The sequence below is a fragment of the Pseudophryne corroboree genome, chromosome 10, assembly GCF_028390025.1.
Source record: "Pseudophryne corroboree isolate aPseCor3 chromosome 10, aPseCor3.hap2, whole genome shotgun sequence".
Taxonomy (NCBI): domain Eukaryota; kingdom Metazoa; phylum Chordata; class Amphibia; order Anura; family Myobatrachidae; genus Pseudophryne; species Pseudophryne corroboree.
Window position 1 is genome coordinate 45,663,733 of NC_086453.1, and position 21,645 is coordinate 45,685,377.

The 21,645-nt window shown below is 40.0% G+C and overlaps 1 protein-coding gene across 1 annotated transcript; it reads right to left on the reverse strand.

Moving 5' to 3' along the window:
- Window positions 1–1,389: 1,389 nt before the first annotated feature.
- Window positions 1,390–10,816, reverse strand: LOC134965177 (formyl peptide receptor 2-like). The gene is made up of 3 exons (XM_063941693.1): window positions 10,743–10,816; window positions 5,559–5,639; window positions 1,390–2,419 (listed from the first exon to the last, which is right to left on the reverse strand). The coding sequence occupies exons 1-3, from the start codon at window positions 10,814–10,816 to the stop codon at window positions 1,390–1,392; spliced, it is 1,185 nt and encodes a 394-aa protein (XP_063797763.1).
- Between the last annotated feature and the right edge of the window lie 10,829 nt (window positions 10,817–21,645).

Sequence of the window (21,645 nt, forward strand, 5' to 3'; positions counted from 1 at the left end):
ACCACACATTCAGCACCTCTCACAAACCTGCCATTTTCATCTAAAAAATATTTCCAGGATCAGACCCTTTCTGACCCAGGATGCTACTAAAACTCTTATCCACTCACTGGTCATCTCCAGACTGGACTACTGTAATCTCCTCCTGACTGGCATTCCTGACAAATACTTCTCTCCACTCCAATCTATCCTCAATGCTGCTGCCCGGCTCATCTTCCTCACCAAACGCACTACGTCCACCTCTCCTCTCTTACTAGACCTTCACTGGCTCCCCTTCCCTTTCAGAATCCATTTCAAGCTTCTCACACTTGCTTACAAAGCCCTCACCCACTCCTCTCCCATCTACATCTCTGACCTTATCTCCCTTTACACTACTCTCCGTCCTCTTCGCTCTGCTAATGCACGCCGACTCTCCTGCCTACGGATTACTTCCTCCCACTCCTGCCTCCAAGATTTTTCACGTGCTGCACCACTTCTCTGGATTTCCCTACCTCTCCCCCTCAGACTCTCCACCTCTCTACAAAACTTCAAACGGGCTCTCAAGACCCACTTTTTCACCAAACCCAGCCAAATCTCATCCTAACCCTTTTTTCTACGCTCTCTATGTACCCCATCTCGGTTCTCAAAACGGCATCTTATTGGCTCACAGATGTCACGTGTTTTGTATAGCCAATAAGATGCCATTTTGAGAACCAAGTAAAACCGAATCCGCTCATCACTAATTATAATATGGTACGGGTGTTTTGCAAACACCATAATAGTCCAATCATTTATATGTTGCAGTGTGATGAGTACACTATATATGCAACTCATGTTGGATAGGTTCAGGGCAATTTATCATGGCCATAAAATGAAGCTGTTGCTATGTCCTTAAGGGGTCTATTTACTAAGCCTTGGATGGAGATAAAGTAGACAAAGATAAGGAAAAATGACAGTTAGGAGCTGATTGGCTGGTACTTTATATCTGTACACTTTATCTCCATCCAAGTCTTAGTAAATAGACCCCTAGGTGTTATATTGGTAAATTATAATGCCCTTGCTTATAAATTAACATGGGTTTGCTGTTAACTTCATAACTTATAGGTGCAATGTTAAGGATCACAGAGAAAAGATGGAATAAACACATATCCATGCAGGGATATACACCACACACTTGTGTGTCCTGACTTTTAACTTTAGCAGGCCCACATTCTGGCTATCGCTGGTCTAATGTATGACATATAGGTATTGTCAGGTAAGAATCTATGTACAGCAGAGAAACTGACGTACAATTCGCTACTATGTCGCTTTGTAAGATATCTCTAATAAGCAATATAGAACATTTGGGAATGTCTTATTGTTTAAGAATATCATCCGGCAAGCTTTTTCATGTTCTCCAACAAAAAAAAATATTTATAAAGGTGAAGAATCCAAATTTAAAGTTTGAGACGTGGTGCCAGTATTGTCTATATAATTAAGGTCAGACCGTTCATTAAAAGCCTTTTCCAACACGGCTGGTAAGGACTTTAGAAAGTTTTTCTTGAAATCATGGGAAAAGAAAACATAGAGTAAGGGGTTGATGCAGCTGCTGAAGTAAGCCAAGCAGATGAATATTTCTGTAAGGATAATATCAATTCGCTGGTATTTTATATTTATTAATGGCCATGTGTTATATGGAAACCAGCAGACGAAGAAGCATACTATGACTGAGGTGATAACTCGGAAAGGTCTGTGATGTCTGTGAGACCGATTTGATTTCCTAATTACTCTTATCTTAAATAAAATCAGGCCATATGATATTACAATGATGGAAAATGAGAATGCAAACATACAAATATTTCTTGTGATAAACATTGCCTTTTTCTTTTTTGCCAGTTTGGCTTCTTTAGTATTCTGATATTTAGGAAAACACTCAGTGACATCATCAAGCCCATGGTTAAACACCAGATGAGGGATACTAATAAGTAGACACAGCAACCAAACCAGTACAGCTATCATGGTGGCTAACCTGGGCGTTCTGTGTAATTTGGTCCAAACTGGCCAACAAATGGAGACAAGTCGATCAATGCTGATGACGGTCATGAAATAGACACTGCTCAACATGTTTATGAAGAGAATTGTTATACCAGCCTTACATAGGAAGTGATCATAAGGAATGTCCCAATACAAAGCCCACTCAGATATACGTAAAGGGAGAGAAATACATGTAAAAAAGTCAGCAAAAGCCAAGTTTAGGAACCACACGGCACTGACTGTCTTCATCTTGAAGCCGGCAATCCAGATGACCAAACCGTTCCCAATTGTCCCCAAAAATATAGTTAAACTGTACCATATAATGGACATTGCTCTGATAATATTTATTACAGCGGAAGTATCTCGTGGAGACAGCCAATAGTCATCATCGGGGTAGCTGTAATTGAACCAGTTGTCTCCAGTAGTATTCCTACAAAAATAGTGGACAAATTTACTCAACAGTGTAAGTTGACATTTACTTTCATTACTATAATTGAACAAGTACTGTAGATTTTTGAGATTTTGCTATGTACTGTAGCTATATTGACAAAATAGTGGTTTAGGCCAGTGGTTCCCAAACTGTTTTGAGTCACAGTACCCTAGAGTATCAGCATTTTTCCCATGGACCTCCTAGGCCCAAAGTTTCTTATTAAGAAATTCAGCAAAAAATATTGCATTAAGTAAATTGAACTTATTGGTCATTTGTAGAGTGAGTCCTGTGGTGGTGGACATGGTTGCAAATCTGTTTGTCCACTTACAGTATCCATTGAATAACAGCAACCAGAACTGGTTTTACCTATTGTATTGACCATAAATAATTTAAGTTGGTCCTGGACAACCAACCAAAGGAACCCCTGCAAGTGCCCTGTAGTACCCCAGGGTGCCATGGCACCCAGTTTAGGAACCACTAGCTTAGGAATATTGTGAATCTAAGATAAAACAGCTCCATTCCTCATATTCAGCATAAGGAAACTATTTACTCTACTTTTTCTTTTCTATGTCCATAATGAATACAAATTTGTGTGAGTTGAAAAAAAATTCAGCATTTCTTGTTTTACACAATTACAGATTTTTTAAATCAAAAGATACCCCCATGATGTTTTGGCTGAACTATTTGTACTTAAACAATGTTACTGAAATCAGAAAAAATGTTATTCATTCAGTTTGAGCAGAATATAAATTGTTTCGTTCTGACTACCTACACCAATAGCAGAACATGTTGTGAATAATCATATTTTTCAAACCTTAGGGATAAAAAAAAACCTTGGTGCATACAATATATGAGTAAAAAACCCTTTTAAATTCCTGCAGCTGTGTAAACCTTTATTGAGATAGACACAGGTTTAGTAATAATCATGTGGTAGCAACCAGTGTTAAAATGTTAAATTAGCGCTGTGGATGTTGTAAGTGAATGGAATTAGTAGTTTTACAATCAAAGCATTAATAGATTCGGGAGTATGTTATGCCACTGTACACCAAACCCTTTCACCACTTATTGCAACATACAGATCTGCTGCAGTCATGTTATACAGCCATTCTAGTCATGCCGTCATGTGACTTGGTAGCGCTGAGCGTCATTATGTGCAACTTTTCCATTTAAATGCATCTAAATCACATTGCTATGTGATTAAGATGCACTAGAAACTTATGCTGATTAAAAATGATATGGAGCATGCCTATATTCTGTGCGTCAATACAGCTATATCTACATACTGTACAAAATGGTATATTACAGTCAGAGACGTTTCTAGAGGAGAGGACCCATGTGCAGACTCCGTGTGGGGGACCCATCCTCTCCTGTAGCCGTCACCACCTCTGTTAGCGCTCTCAGCACTGAAACTCTGGCACAGTGCCATAGTCTACAGCACATGTGCAGGACTCTGACTTCTTTTGGGTTCTATAAAAATCAATAAAAACAACTAAAATCATGTATCTTGGACCTCGTTTTGTTCCTATAGCATAAATAACATCAATAACATTGTTTTCCAGTTAATTTTGCCACTTCACAATACAGTACACTGTACTAAGTGAAATGGTATCTGAAATCCTGAAGGACACACTTACATGCAACACAACCCTCGAGATTCAGTTGTTAAATCCGAGTTCTGAACTTGAAGGAAGACCCAACTCTGCATTTTGGCCCTAATTCAGATCTGATCACTGGGCTGCGATCAGATTGTCGCCGCCACCAGGTTGAGGGGAAAAAGCTGTGCAAGTGTGTGATCGCTTCATTAGCAGAGCTGCACAAACATAAGTTTGTGCAGTCTCTGCGCAGCCCAGAACTTACTCAGCCGCTGCAATTGTTTCCTGTTGATCAGGGCCGGAACTGACGTCAGACACCCTCCCTCCAACACCTGATCCCGCCTGCGTTTTTCGGCACACTCCTTGAAAACGGTCAGTTGCCACCCACAAATGGCCTCTTCCTGTCAATCTGCTAGCGAATGTCCGTGCGTTCAGATTTTTCGCACCATCCCGTTACTAGCCACTGATGCCCGGTGATATTGTACAATGTGCCGGCGCATTGCGGCTCACAGGCATGCGCAGTTCAGATCTGATCGCATGCTGTGCGAAAACGCACAGCAGCGATCAGATCTGAATTGCCCCCTTAGTCTATTCGGATCTCCAAAATTGATCTGAGCATGGACTCTTCTAATCAGATCGCCAAAGTTTGGATGTGTTCGGTTTTCAAGAAACTTGAATTGTTAACTTCTAACACCTGTTTTTTTACTGTTACTAGTTTAAATGATAATCCACTATTGAAATAGTCCCAAATTTTCTCTGTTACACATACAGTATATGTGCCATCTTAGCTCACAGAATTTCATTGATAGATTCTTTAGTGTAGTGTACTTAAACACATAAATACTGTATGCAGACATACTTATTCGACCAATATCTGGGCAACGTCATAATCTTTTAAACTTCTACAATGAAGATATGATGTTGGGCTGATGATGTTATAGTAGCTCATTCTGAATTGGATAGAGCTGCATCTGTGTGTGCATCTACTTCCGGTCGCACGTCTATGACATTATGCAAATGCTGCTACAAAGCCCTTTCCCGATGTACATCCATGTGACTAAGTGTGCCAGGACTGAGATGCCACTGATCCACTGATGGTGAAATAGCACTTTGGATTCATCATCGGTCACGGGGACATAACTTGCATGAGCCCTACGGCAGGTGCAGATTTTCCATCTGAGTGTGGCCGCCTATGTCAGCGATTTAGTGTCTGTCTACACAAACTCTTCATAGATGCTCCAATAACACACCCATTAGATGGAACACCTCCCAGTCACTGCCCAGGAATGACAAATACACCTTCAATGTATTTCTCTGTGCTTGTATCTGAAAGCACAACTGCAACTCTCAATTAACCCAATCGGGATACAGGCACAGAGTGACTTGGAAGTGCAGAACAAAAATTGCATAATAAGTGTTATGACAGCCAGTGCATTTGATGAGGAGAATATTGTAATTTTTGAAAATTATTTCTGAAAAGGGTATTTAATATAGTAGATACTGTATAAAATAGCTATATATGAAACAATGGGTGATACTATACTTACGTGTGATCATAGTCATAATCCCTTTCACTCTGATATACCATTCTATTATCCAAACCAGGATTCCACTTGGTCTCTTTTACACTGTAAGTGGAATCATAAAATGAAAAAAAAAACAATAAAAATGACACTAAGCAGTACACATTTGTAATCAAGTCGCGGATGAATTTGCCATATGATACTGTACATTCATATTAAATATTCAAGTTCTATGTTTGTGAATATTGTGTGCAGATGAGAAGGTTTGGATTTCTACAAGACAAAACCACCCGAACTTAGGGGATATGAGTCAAACTGAGCCCCAGCTTTGGGTCTTCCAGCCAAACTTGGATCCAAAAACAAGAAAAAATGTAATCTTCCCGGCATCGGATCTCACAGATTTTGGTTTGCATAATGTTCCTTCCTCATGATTCGGGTGCCATTTCACACAAGATGCTGGAGGAAGAGGGTGTGGGACTGAGAGACAGGACACACACCAGTGTCAATGGCCAGAGGAAGAATGTGTGGGACTGTGGGTTCTGTGTGAGACCCATTGGTGAATTTCCCATTAGGCGCATGAGGCAGGTGCCTAGGGGTGGCACTTGTTGAGGGGAGGCACTTGAATGCTTGTTTTAGTACTGTTAGACCGAAATTTGCCAGTAACTGCAAAAATCTTTCCACCCTACTGTACCATGTGGCATCTTGTAAGCTGTCCTAGGGTAGGACTCCCCTTGTAAACTGTCCTACGTAGTAAAAATGCATACATAATTCCAAATAAAACAAAATGCCATAGTTCTTTGCTTTATTATTATTATTATTATCACAGATGGAGCCATGCTAGCCTGGCTCCGGGCGAGCCCAACGACGAGAGCATCTCCTTCCGGGTGGGCGTGCACGCCCGCAATGGAGATGCACCCCATTCTAGTGAATGGGAGAGCATCTCCATCTGGGCATGCATGCCGAGATGGTGACACACCCCATTCACTAGAATGGGAGGGTCTCTGCACACTCCCAGTGTGACTAGGTGGACGAATTGCCTAGTCACGCCGGGAATGCACGCCTGCAATGGAGCCGCCTCAGATGAGCGTTGCTCCATCTGTATATTAAATTGAAAATCATCAAATGAGGGCTTACAACCAATCAATGAAAATAATAAGCCATTACTGTTGTCTCTATGGGTGCCATGACCCCTAAATCCACCCCTGGTTGAAGGACACATACCAGTGGCAGTGACCAGAGGAGTAGGGTGTGGGACTGTGGGCTTGGTGTGGGACTGTGGGCTCTGAGAGGCAATGTGTTGTATGCTTATGCACTGAATTAAAAAAACTGTTATGTGTTCAAGCACGGTGTTAAACATAAATACAAATAAAACTGTTGTGTGTTCAATATCATGTCAACCTTCTGAACCTGTTGACCTAATGCAGTGTCTACCTTTTACCTGACAACCTTTTGGCCCTGTCGATGATTTGAGGACTGTCTATCTTTACTGTTCAGTAAATTTATCAACTGGATACTGTAACCTATTCTATATTGTGGAGTCTTACTTGTCTAAAAAAAGAAGAGTCCTGAGTACTCTTATTCCCACACTCTCACACTCAACGCAGTTTTGTTTTGTGTAAGTAATTTAACATTCTGAGGAAATGGAGATCTAGTCACAACTGCATGTAATTCTGGAATATATTTGCATTGACTGATAAAGATACTTAAATACCTCCAGTATACTGTAGACAAATGTAATTTCCAGTCTGTTCTAGTAGCATAATACTTAAATACTTCCAATATATTGTAGACAAATGTAATTTCCAGTCTGTTCTAGTAACATGATACTTAAATACCTCCAGTATACTGTAGACAAATGTAATTTCCAGTCTGTTCTAGTAGATAATACTTAAATACCTCCAATATACTGTAGACAAATGTAATTTCCAGTCTGTTCTAGTAACATGATACTTAAATACCTCCAGTATACTGTAGACAAATGTAATTTCCAGTCTGTTCTAGTAGCATAATACTTAAATACCTCCAATATACTGTAGACTAATGTAATTTCCAGTCTGTTCTAGTAACATGATATTTAAATACCTCCAATATACTGTAGACAAATGCAATTTCCAGTCTGTTCTAGTAACATAATACATAAATACTTCCAATATGCTGTAGACAAATGTAATTTCCAGTCTGTTCTAGTAGCATAATACTTAAATACTTCCAATATACTGTAGACAAATGTAATTTCCAGTCTGTTCTAGTAACATAATATATCTAGGTTTAAAGTTTAACTTCTTAAAACTAAAGTCAAAAAATTGTGAACAATGCAAAACTAAAGATCACAGAAAAGTTGACCTTTAGATACTTTTAGTATAAATAAAGTTGTGGAAAACGTAAAGTGAAATAAAATACTACAGATGCACAAGCACAAAATTGACATTGGTTGAGTGTTCTGATCTTATTGCATTTCACCATTCCTGAGTTAACATTTTAAAATTGAAAAAGCATAAATGGAATGACAATTTTATTTGCATCTCCATAAATGCAAAATCTATTTCCCAGGTGTAAATATAATCTTTTACTGTAGCTGAGATTATTCCTCACTCTTAATTATGCTCTATGGCCTTCATTCCAAGTTGATCGCTCGCTAGCTACTTTTAGCAGCCGTGCAAACGCATAGTCGCCACCCACGGGGGAGTGTATTTTTACTTTGCAAGTGTGCGAATGCCTGTGCAGCCGAGTGAGTACAAACACATTTTGTGCAGAACATGACCAGCCCTGTAGTTACTTATTCTGTGCGATGATTGCAGCGACGAGTGTCCCGGAATTGACGTCAGATACCCACCCTGGAAACGCCCGGACCCGCCTGCGTTTTTTCGAACACTCCCTGAAAACGGTCAGTTGACACCCATAATCACCCTCTTCCTGTCAATCTCCTTGCGATCGGCTGTATGAATGGAATCGTCACTATAAGCAGTGCAAAACTATGATGCTCTTTGCACACAAACACCGCACGTGCGCATTGCGCTCCATATGCATGCGTAGTTTTGCTGTTTTTTGAAATGATCGCTATACAGCGAACATCGGCAGCTAGCGATCAACTCGGAATGACCCTCTATATGTGTTGTAATCTCCCTACAGAACTAACTCTAAATATGACTTACCTCTCTGTCCTTGTGTGAGCGTCTTGGTATTCATAGTACTCCTCTCTCAGTACAGCTTGAGGAAAACTTTTTTGTATTATAATTGGCTGGTACAGAAAAAAGATTTTGTTTGAAGATTGTACAACGACAATCAAATATTTTTCATTTGATATTAAAGTTTATCACAAAGAGTTTATCACAAGGATTTAGTAGTTATTGAAGATTAGTACTGTAGATTTATATCGGGTCAGAGAGGAGACAGTAAATGTACTGTGTGCAATATAAAACTCAGATCATTGAGAGGTTGATGACCAATGCTTACTCAATACCAAGCACGGTTCATATAGAGACACATCCCTTATTTCAGCTAATTCCATTCATTTTATACAAAAAACCTTAGTTTATCATGGGTGTGGTATGTTAGGTAAATAGTTACAGTATCATGTCAGATTAACATGAGAACGTCAACATGGTCAAAATGTTGACATGAAGCATGTCAACGTACTAAGTATGCTAACAGTGACCATGTCAACACACTGATGGCATTTTGACATGATAGCATGTTGACTTAATATTGCTGGTGGCCCAATGGTCACTTACCTGGTTCCAACTGCTTCAGAGGCTCCAGCATGAATTCCAGGTCATATGACTGTCACTAGCAGCACAGATGTCTCATGGAATGGCAGTTTTGGTAAGTTTTTTCTGCCTATCCCTACCCCACCCCCAGTGCCTAAGCCTAACCTCCCCTAGTGCATAGCCTTAACACCCCTGGCAGTGCCAAAACCCAACCATCAGCGTCCTGAAAATGTCAACATTTCACATGGATGCATTTTAGATGGAGACATTTTGAATATGTCAACATTCTGAGGATATCAATAGGGTGCCTGTTGACATGTTGAACCATTTCTAGTTTTGGCATTGTGAGATAAATATTATGAATGTTGACATGGTAACTATCAAAAACGTGACTGGATCCCATTTTGCATAAACTATGCCTAATTTATGAAGAGTAGACTTGCTGAGGCGCAGAGCAACACCCTCTTTGGATTTGCCATGTATAGTAATTTAAATGGTGCTGGTGCGTAGATTTGGAACAGGGCATTGGGTTTTGGAAGAAAGATAAAGGAGTTTGCAGAGTAGCCGATGGGACACACACAGTCACAGACACAGAATTTGATGGCAGATAAGAACCACTTGGCCCATCTAGTCTGCCCTAAACACATATACATACAGTACACACACATACACAGTAGGGTTTATTTTTTGTCAGGAGGCAATTAACCTACCAGTATATTTTTGTAATGTGGGAGGAAACCGGAGTACCCAAAGGAAACCATGCAAGCACGGGGAGACTATACAAACTCCACACAGGAAGAGATATATCTTGGGTATTAAACCCATGAGCTCAGTGCTCTTTAGGCAGTAATGATATCCATTACACCATCCGTACTGCCTGTTTCTAACGCAGAGTCAGTTACCAGAGCCTCCATAGGTATGAAATGCTTTACACATTCTGAGGATGGCGTAAACTTAAAGAGCGAAACTCTGAAAAGATTTGCTTTTTATAATTTGGTACATAGGGAGGATGGGAGGTGTTGGGTACTGAGTAGTTGCAGCAATGTGCCTAATTTTGGATAGCTGCACATAAACAGCAGTTCTTCTTATAGCTGAGATAACATGAATGATATAAAGGTAGGAGAGGGTGCAATATGCGGTGCTTTTTTTGCTGCACAAAACAAGTTGATACAGTAGTTGTGTTAGCTGTGACATTTAATGGGACATGTGCTGCACCTTCTAATTGCATCTAGGAAGAGCAGTTAATTTCTATGTGTATTTTGTTATCCTACAGTATATATCAGGAAGGTCATGAGTAGTATACATTGTGTGTTGAAATTAAAATAGGACATAATAACAACTGGGCTTGCTTAATGGAAAGACCAATTCCGGTACTTAACCATACATACACTGTTACAAACATTAATCAATTCAATTAAAATGATACCTGCAGTGTCAAATGCTGAACTTTTCCGTAACATATTACACAAAACAAATCTTTCCCCCAACCATAGTTACTTACTGGGAATAGCGGAGGATCACTCTTGTCCCAGATGTGATCCTGGAGGGCAGACCTATTACATTGTCTTTGGGCATGCCCGAAGATATGCCGGTTTTGAATCCAAATATGGAGATTTGCAACTCGCCACTTGGTATCTTACTTACCATTGATTCCTGAGTGGGCTATATTCAACATCTTACTTAGGATCACTCATGTGGCAAAGAGAGTACCCAAATTATTACTGGTTATATCAGTGGTGGACAAGAAATGCATTTTACAAATGTGGATACAACCAGTCATCCCACCATGTTAGAAAAGCTATTTCATGTTTTTAGGATGGATTGGCTAGAAGCCTCGCTGAAAAAAGAAAAATTCACAGAGTACTTCTTTGATACATGGGAGAGCAACACTGCCACTCTATCCCCACTACTTAGGGAACGATTATGGAAAGGTTTTCGAGGTACACTGTGGTACAAAACACGAGTATAGAGAAATAGAATCAGAGGTAGCCAGACAAAATCTAGGAGGGCCAATGTTGTTTTTTATCATATATCAGGGTAGGATTAAGAAGAAAGTAGAGTAGGAGTAATAGGACTGTTCTGAAGGTGACCGCTGACTTGACAGACATGACAGTACAGGGGATCAGATATTGGATCTTGGATTGAACTGGAATGCACTTGACACCAATATAGAACTGGAGTGCGCTGAAACCAGCATCTAACTGGAATGCTCTGCATACCAGGATTGAACTAGAATGCTCTGGACACTGGGATTGAACCGGAATGCTTTGGGCACCGGAATTGAACTGGACTACTCTGGACACGGGAATTGTACAGGAATGCTCTGGATTCCTGGATAGAACCAGAATGCTCTGGACACTGGGATTGAACAAAAATGCTTCTAGACAACGGAATTGAAGTGGATTACTCTGAATACTGGGATAGGCCCAGCATGCTCTGGACACTGGGATAGAACGAGATTACACTGGACACTGGGATTGAATTGGAATACTTTGAACACTAGGAATGAACTGGAATGCTCTGGAGCCAGAATTTCTGAAGATGGTGACTGCACTGGAAGTCACTATGCTGGAGTAGTAACCACCACAGTTGATCACAGTTTAGCACAGGGACATGTAAAATAGCATATGGCAAGGGAGACCCTACCACTGCCTCTATGTAAAATTTATTTTATAGACTATAATGGAAGCATCAGATTTCTTAAAGTTTTAGACAAGTGTTATGTATGCTGAGAAGTGAGGTGTAAGGCTGACTTGAAAGCCTGAGACCATTTTAACTCTGAGTTTGAGATGTTAGTCACATGCACCCCTTTTGAAATAAGTGATTGACACTTGTGAGAGTTATATTTTTTCCATAGTGATTAGGGAGCCTATTGTATGTGCGAGGCAGAGTTTTGCATCATTCATCTCGTCTTGTAGAAATGTCCTCTCTCCCTACCTATTGTAGTTTGTTGTCATTTGCGGGTGACAGAACATATGTTTATTTGTGTTTATGATATTTTATATTTATTTGGACAGTCTCTCCACAAATGATGATGTGTTAAGTAGGGATGTGCAGCGGGCACTTTTCGTGTTTTGTGTTTTGGTTTTGGTTCTGGTTCCATGCTAGTGTTTTGGATCTGGATTGGTTTTGACAAAACCACCCTTTTGTGTTTTTGTTTTTGATCTGGATGATTTTGAAAAAAAAACATAAAAACTGCTAAAAATCACAGAATTTGAGGGTATTTTTGATCCTGCAGTATTATTAAACTCAATAACATTAATTTCTACTCATTTCCATTATATTCTGAAAACCTCAAACCTCACAATATTGTTTTTAGACCAAAAGGATGCACCCAGGCGGCTGTATAACTAAGCTAAGCGACACAAGTGTGCGGCACAAACACCTGGCCCATCTAAGAGTGGCACTGCAGTTGCAGACAGGATGGCACTTAAAAAAACTAGACCCCAAACAGAAAATCATGCAAAGAAGTAAAAGAGGTGCAATGAGGTAGCTGTATGACTAAGCTAAGCGACACAAGTGTGCGGCACAAACACCTGACCCATCTAAGAATGGCACTGCAGTGGCAGACAGGATGGCACTTAAAAAAACTAGGCTTCAAACAGCACATCATGCAAAGAAGTAAAAGAGGTGCATTGAGGTAGCTGTATGGCTAAGCTGTGCAACACAAGTGTGCGGCACAAATACCTGGACCATCTAGGAGTGACACTTCAGTCCCACTGCACTAATGGCAGATACCGGATGCACGTCTAACACCAGCATAGTTTTTATGGCCTCAGTAATCTGATTTGCTGTCATATTTCATCTTCATCTGTTGGACAGTCAATTGCTTAGTTAAAGTAGTATAAGTGGTCTTCCAACTTCCCCTATGGGATGACGATCAACTCCCAGCAGCGGCAGCAGCAACAGGAGGAAGTGGTTCTTGATCTTTCCCTATTTTATACTCCAAATTTTTGTTCTCCATTATTTTTCTGGAGTTATATAACAAAATGTAGCAGAGGAGAGCGTACCTCTACACCACACAGGGCAAACCCTGTAAAAATTATTTGGATTAAATATTAATAACCCCTTTATTTGGAGTAAATAATATACAGCACAGGACAGCACCACTGAACTTATATGGCAGCACCACTGGACTGGACTTATATGGCATTACCACTGGACTGGATTTATACGGCAGTATCCCTGGACTTATACGGCAGTATCACTGGACTGGTTTTATACACCAGTACCACTGGATTTATACAGCAGTACTACTGGACATATACAGCAGTATCACTGGAATTATATGGCAGTACCACTGGACTGGATTTATACAGCAGTATCACTGGACTTATATGCCAGTACCACAGGAATTATATGGCAGTATCACTGGAATGATATTGCAGTACCACTGGATTTATACGGCTGTACCACTTGACTGGATTTATACGGCAGTATCACTGGATTTATACGCCAGTACCACTGGAATTATACGACAGTATCACTGGAATTATATGGCAGTACCACTGGATTTATACGGCAGTACCACTGGGCTGGAATTATACGCCAGTATCACTGGATTTATACGCCAGTACCACTGGAATTATACGGCAGTATCACTGGAAGTATATGCAGTACCACTGGAATTATATGGCAGTATCACTGGAATTATACAGCAGTACCACTGGACATATACAGCAGTATCACTGGACATATATGGCAGTATCACTGGACTGGATTTAAATGCCAGTACCACTGGACTTATACGGCAGTACCACTGTAATTATGTGGCAGTACCACTGGACATATTCGGCAGTATCACTGGACATATACGGCAGTATCACTGGACTGGATTTATATACCAGAAGCACTGCATTTACACGACACTACCACTGGACATATACGGCAGTATCACTGGACTTTATTTATACGCCAGTACCACTGGATTTATACGGCAGTACCACTGGACATATATACGGCAGTATCGCTGGAATTATATGGCGGTACCACTGGACATATACGGCAGTATCACTGGACTGGATTTATACACCAATACCACTGGATTTATACGGCAGTACCACTGGATATATACGACAGTATCACTGGAATTATATGGAAGTACCACTGGACATATACAGCAGTATCACTGGATTTATACGCCAGTACTGCTGGACATATACGGCAGTATCACTGGACATATACGGCAGTACCACTGGACATATACAGCAGTACAGGGACACCACCACTGGACTGATGCAGGATAACACAGCACCACCGCAATGGACTGGACTTATACAGCAGCACTGGACATATGGCAGCACAGGACACCACCACTGTGACTGTACTGATGCAGCATAATACACCACCACTGAACTGATGCAGCACAACACAGCACCACTGGGCTGGACTTATACAACAGCACGGGACATATGGCAGCAGAGGACACCACCACTGTGCTGGAATGATGCAGCACAAGACACCATACTGGACTGATGCAGGACACTGAGGATGGAGACACGACCTCTCGCTACACTCTCCAATGCAGGAGTGAAAATGGCGGTGACGCACAGCTCCTTATATGGAATCCAGTCCGTGAGAATCCAACAGCGGGATGATGACGTTTTGCCTCGTTATGGTTTCTGAGTCAGATGGGAAAACCCAAGCCGGGCTCGGATCCAGGCTCAGGACGTGAAGTTCGGGGTGGGGTTCAGTTCCCTGAGAACCGAACCCGCTCATCTCTAGTGTTAAGCCGTTATTGTCCTGACCGGGAAAATAAGCTCCACTCATCAGGATTTGCTTTATGGATTAGGGTAGAGTTGTACACCAATTACTGAGTTGTTGCTCACTAAATATTGTCTTGATTTAATTTTTTTAAGACCACATCCATACTAAAAATTTTATAGTTCAATTAGATACCAATACCAGTTGTCCTGTGTCGTTATTTATTTGGTTAAGATTTTGAATTGTTAGTTATTTGCTAAGGTAGGGGACCAAGTGACAAAATTCAAGAGTTTTAATACATTGATAATTTGAGTTAAACAAATTTGTGCTATGATAGATAAAAAAATATAATGAAGGCAATCAGACAAATATTTCAGAGGAATTTTGAAGACTGTCAGTGAAGTAAGGAGAGGGATGGAATTAAGTGAAGCAACAACCACTTAAAGGACTTTGTTTAATAAACAAAAACAGAGTGTTATTCACCATTTCATAAAACATACATTTTTAGAAAACATCCAGTTTAACTAGTGACAGATATAATAAGTTTCAAAATATATTATATGCTTTGCAAAATAAATACAAGTATATTCCCAAATACATTAAAGATGGATCACAGTGAACGTCATTATCTTTGTAATCAAGTGAGGGTTCTTTTTGACATCCCTAGATGAGAAGGGGTTGACTGAGATAACATATCAGCCTTTGAAATCTTTACCCTCTGGGGGACCTCCAGGAGGGGAAATGCAATTTATTACTGAGAGGACACATTGAAGTATGGACATAAGTAAAAATACATGAGTTCGGATCTGTGCAAAATCAGTCAGCTAGAATGTATATACTACAAGCCAATGCTGTATGATTTCTACTAAGCAATATAGAATATTTGTGAGCATATCATCCAGTGACCATTTTAATGTTCTCTATAATAAAACTATTTATAAAGATGATGAATCCAAATTTAGAGTTGGAGACATGATGGCATTGTTGTCCTTACAATTAACATCAGACCGTTCATTTAAAGCATTTTCCAACACGGCTGGTATGGACTTTACAAAGTTTTTCTTGAAGTCATGGGAAAAGAAGACATAGAGTAAGGGGTTGATGCAGCTGCTGAAATAAGCCAAGCAGACTGTAACTTCTGTAATAACAATATCAATTCGCTGGTATTTTAGATTTAGAGGTATTAATGGCCATGTGTTATATGGAAACCAGCAGATGAAGAAGCATACTATGACAGCGGTGATAACTCGGAAAGGTCTTTGAGACCGATTTGATTTCCTTATTGCTCTTATCTTAAATGAAATCAAGCCATATGATATTAGGATGATGGCAAATGGGAATGCAAACATGCAGATATTTCTTGTGATAAACATTGCCTTTGTCTTTCTCTCCACATTGGCTTCTAAAATATTTGCATATTTAGGATAGCACTCAGTGACATATTCAAACCCATGGTTAAACACAAGGTGAGGGATACTAGTAAGTAGACACAGCAACCAAACCAGTACAGCTATGATGGTGGCTAACCTGGGTGTCCTGTGTATTTTGGTCCAGATTGGCCAAAAAATTGAGACAAATCGATCAATGCTGATGACAGTCATGAAATAGACACTGCTCAACATGTTTATGAAGAGAATCGTTATACCAGCCTTACATAGAAAGTGATCATAAGGAATTTGCCAATACAAAGCCCATTCAGATATACGTAAGGGGAGAGAAATACATGTAACAAAGTCAGCAATAGCCAAGTTTAGGAACCACACGGCACTGACTGTCTTCATCTTAAAGCTGGCAATCCAGATGACTAAACCGTTTCCAGTTGTCCCCAAAATTAAAGTTATGCTGTACCATATGATGGACATTGCTCTCATAATATTTCTTACAGTTTTGATTTCTGCATGAGGCATCCAATAGTTATCATCGTTGTTGTCCAAGAGAGAGCTGTCTCCAGTAAAATTCCTAAGAAAATAGTATATTAGTTTACTTAAGAGTGAAACTTGACATTTGCTTTTATTACTATAAATGAACAAAGAAAATTAGCTCTTTTGACAAAACATTGGCTTAGGCTAATGGTTACCAAACTTTCTTCAATCACAGCGCCCTTGGGTATCAGCAGGGATGGACTGGGGCTTCGAATAAGTCTGGGCATTTGTGAATGCTGGCATGTTAGTTGGGGGGGTTCACAGCACCCCCCATTTCTATGGAGAAGTATACTTTGGGTGGTGGGAGCGGCTAAACCATAGATGCGTTCAGCCTTCTCGGCTCTCTTAGGGACAGGCCCACCAGCTTATCAGCCCTTCTGTAATATGCCAGAAGTGCCAGATGGGCAGTCCGGCCCTGGGTAGAAGATTTTTATTCATGGCACTCCTAGCCCCAAAGTTTCTTATTAAGAAATTTAGCAAAAATATTAGATTAAGTAAATTGTGATTACTGGTCATCTTAAGATTCAGTCCTGTGGTGGTGGAGAGCTCTGCAAGTCTGTTTACCCACATATTTTATGATTGGCAGCCACCAGCACTGGTTTTACCTATCATATCGACCATAATGAATTTAATTTGGTTCTTGACCACCAGGCCAAGGTACCCCTGCAAGTGTCCTGTAGTATCTCAGTGTGCCACAACATTACTTTGGGAATCAATGGCTTAGGCATATTGTGAATCTAAGATAACCTGGCTTCATTCCTCATATTCAGAGATGTACTAAGCCTTAGAGAGTGATAGAGTGGAGAGTGATGAACTACTTACTGCCATGTTACAGGCTGGATTTGAAAGGTGACAGGAGCTGATTGGCTGGTACTTTAACGCTCTCTACTTTATCATAAGCCAAGGCTTAGCACATCTGCCCCTATGTACATAATGAATACAATTTTTTGGGAGATGAAAAAAATAAATTGTGAACAGTATATGAAGAACTACCTCCTTTGACCCTGTGTGGGTGATATACGCCGACTCATCTGTACCTTTGTGAGTGGGACCAATAAATTGTTTTTTATCTTATGGTGCCATTTCCTATTTGCACTATTGTGTCTTCTTTTTCAAATCTTAGGAAATTGAAACCTTTTATGGTCAAAAAGAATTGTGCATGAAATGACTATTACCAAACTTTTCTATACATGTGTAAGCATTTTTCTTTTTGTTTAACGGTAGCGCCACTGGTGGTCACTTTTTCTATAGTTTTGTAACACCCATAGTAGAACATGGGGCAGATGTACTGTATTAACCTGGTGAAGAAATAAAGAAGTGATAATCCAGTGATAAGACCAAGATGATAACTCACCAGCCAATCATTACAGATTTGAAAAATGACAGGAGCTGACTGGCTGGTGCTTTATTTCCTTGCCCTTATCACTGCTTTATCACTTGTTTATCCCTTTCTCAGGCTTAATACATCTGACCCCATGTTCTGAACAATCATCATTTTATAACAGTGTATATATGAGAAAAAAACAACACATTTTAAATCCCTGCAGCTGAGTAAACCTTTATTGGGACACAGGTTTTGTGGTAATCATATGACAGTATCCAGTGGTTGATGTTGACATATTGAATTAGTGCTGTTGAATTTGCAAGTGAACTGAGTGACTTGTAAGTGGCTGAATGAGTCTGAAGCTATGCAGAACTGGAGCTGCAGCTTCGTCGTTGAGGCCACTTAATCTGCGTTGGAAGACAGAGACCCTTGCCCCAGCACACCCACAAAATGGGGGTGACACACCTCCGTTTTGTGAAATGAAGACAATAGATGCCCCTTCCCCTCCCCTAAATGGCTGCAAACTGTCAATCACCTGATGTCTGCAGACTTACTACTTCCATGGATGCAAGGCCCATACAGCACATTCGCAATGTTCCGAACATTGGTACAATGCGTATTTCTTCTTCTTGCGACCAGCCCTAAATCTATGTGTTCCTCATTTTTAGCTTAAAGAAACCAGTTACTGTTTATTTTTTCCTATGTCCAAAATGAACATAATTTTTTCTATGGTGAAAAAAAAAAAGTTGTGAATCTTTTAGCATTGTTGAAATGTTGAAATTTTGAATTAGCACTGTGGAAGTTCTAAGAGAATAGTAGTTTTATAATCAAAGCATTAGGAGACTTGGAAGTGTGGTATACCACTGTACATAGACTTCTGAGGTCTATTCCTGAAGCAGTGAAAAGAGTGAAGAAGTGAACCATTGGAGAAGTTGCCCATGGCAACCAATCAGTGTTAGGTAACATTTCTAAAATGCATTCTATAAAATTAGACAGAGCAGCTGATTGGTTGCCATGGGTAACATCCCCACTGTCTCACTTCTCCACACTTTTCACTGCTTCATGAATAGACCCCTCTTTTTACCACGTAATGCCAGAGATATTATTCACATCATGAGGGCTAACTTCTGTATTTTTGTTCACCTTACTGTAAATCCTAGTAAGAAATACAAAGTCAGATGAAACCAATATCAGAAAATAATTGTACTCTTTCAAGTTTCCAGTTACTCAATAATACATAGGAAAATATATTTGATGTTAAGTGCCTGGTGGTTCTGTAGAAGGCATCTCTGATGCCTGCCAACCATCTCTTTAACCATTTAACAAGCTCCAAGGAGCCAATGTACATTTGAACTATAGATGTGCTATGGTCCATGTTTGCTGGATTTGGCTCTAATTCGATGGCCAGCTTTGAAGTTGGATGTGCCAAACTGCCATGACTAGTTTTGGATTTATTTTTTTTAAATTTACAAAAAAAGCTAAAATCAATTAATTTGGGCCTTTTTTGTTCCTAAAGTCTTATTAACCTTAATAACATAAATTTTCAGTCATTTCCAATTAATGTTGACCACTTCACACCTTATGATATTGTTTTCACCAATATTGGACAAAGGCTGTAATGACCTGGTGGTTACGAAGCATCAGAGCAGCGGCAAAAACACATGGCAGTTTATAGCACATCTGTGAAACATTGCCACACAGCATTGGCAGAAATGAAAGTTGGTGCAATATGGAAATTTTCTTGGGACCTCCCTCCCACCCTTATGTTGGATATTAAAAAGGACATGCACAGTTTAAGAAACCAAAAACTTCAGTGACAGGGACTAACACTTTTGTGGCTGAAGTGCTTGCTTTATTTGGGCCTGCATGACAATTGTTTGGAAGGACTACAGTACATCCAGTCACTAATGAGGAGGTTGATAATGAGGGTGTTAATTACATTATAATCTTGTAAAATAAATGTCATGAACTTGCTGCAAATGACATAACATGGAGGAGGTTCCTAGATGGCTGAAGACTCTACCTCAACTAACTTTGGCTTTACAAATGGAGCAGATGCCTTCACAAACACTGTCAGGATTTGGGTAACAATAATACATACCCAAGAGGTGGCTTTTTTTTTGTCTTATGCCAGGCATCACAATGGCTTTCTTATTATTATGGGCAAGAACTGCAGCTGCTGGTGGCTGACTTACACAAATGACATCATCAACATCCTCAGTGTCAAACAGTAGTAGTACACATATATCCCGCTCATCCTGTTCCACTTCCACACATGAAGCCTCAATTTCTATTATACCCTCATCACCATCTGTACTTGTACTGCTCCCCACATGTGCAGATGGTGCAGAAAAGGAGGAAAGAGGAGAAAGAGGCTTCTCTATGAGTACAGTGTGAGAAATGTCAGACTCACACATAGCTAATGTGGGCACCCCTAAACATTCCCCAGGAATATTTGACGGCTCTGAACACAGTTCTACTGTCTTAGAAGTTTTCATTTTTATGACACCTCTTCTAGACTCTTAGTGAAAAGTTATTGCATCATCATGAGAGGCAGAAGAAGATGCCTCACTGACAATTGCAAAACCACCACTCAGAAATAAAGGACAAGGACTGAGCCTTTCCTTGTCACTGTGTTTTGTGAATGGTATGTTGGCAATTTTATGTTTTTCTGCACCAATCTTTGCCTTTATAAGAGGTGTTTTTTTTTCTTTAACACTGTATATTGGGTTTTTGATTTTACATGCCCTGACTTAGACCCACTATGCCCTTGAGCATCAGCTTTAGTAGATCACATTGCTGGGCTAGCATCGTCATCATGACTGGTGGAAGCAGCTGCTGCAGTAGTATTTGGTTGCTCTTCTTTAAACTGATAGTTATCCAGTTGTCAAGTTGCAGATCACTGCGTGGATCACAGGGCTTATAGATGCACGTCAACAAAGTACACTTGAGTAAAGCGCACCAACCAACCAGTATAAAAATAATAGATGTATTATAAATATATTATTTTTCTATTTTTAAACTTGCAGCTCAATTTGAACTGCACAGATCACAGGGCCTATAGATGCACATGAACAAAGCACACATCGGCACAACCAACCAGTACAAAAACTATATATATATATATATATATATATATATATATACAGGCAGAAAGTTCAGCACTCACCATAGCAAGCTCACTTATTCTCACAACATCAATAAATAAATGATGGGGATTTAGTTAGTGAATTGGCCAATGCACGGAAGCCTGCATACCACTCCACGGTACCCCACCTTCATGCAGGTCCTACACTATCAAAGTCTCAAAAATTAAAACCTGGCAACTGTTTCACACATAATATACTGCACACATGCCCACTAGGTTTAACGTGTATCTGCCAAACATTTTATGGTTTTTAAAGGTACACTGGTCACCTGACTCTGGCTGATAAATTACTAAGGAACAGCTGATA

Excerpts from the sequence above, each read along its gene's own strand:
- LOC134965177 (XM_063941693.1), bottom strand. The coding sequence starts at position 10,816 with ATGCCCAAAGACAATGTAATAGGTCTGCCCTCCAGGATCACATCTGGG. Across the intron at positions 5,640-10,742 it reads GTGATCCTCCGCTATTCCCA|TGTAAAAGAGACCAAGTGGA; the intron begins GTAAGTAACTAT and ends TTCCACTTACAG. Across the intron at positions 2,420-5,558 it reads GATTATGACTATGATCACAC|GAATACTACTGGAGACAACT; the intron begins GTAAGTATAGTA and ends CTATTTTTGTAG.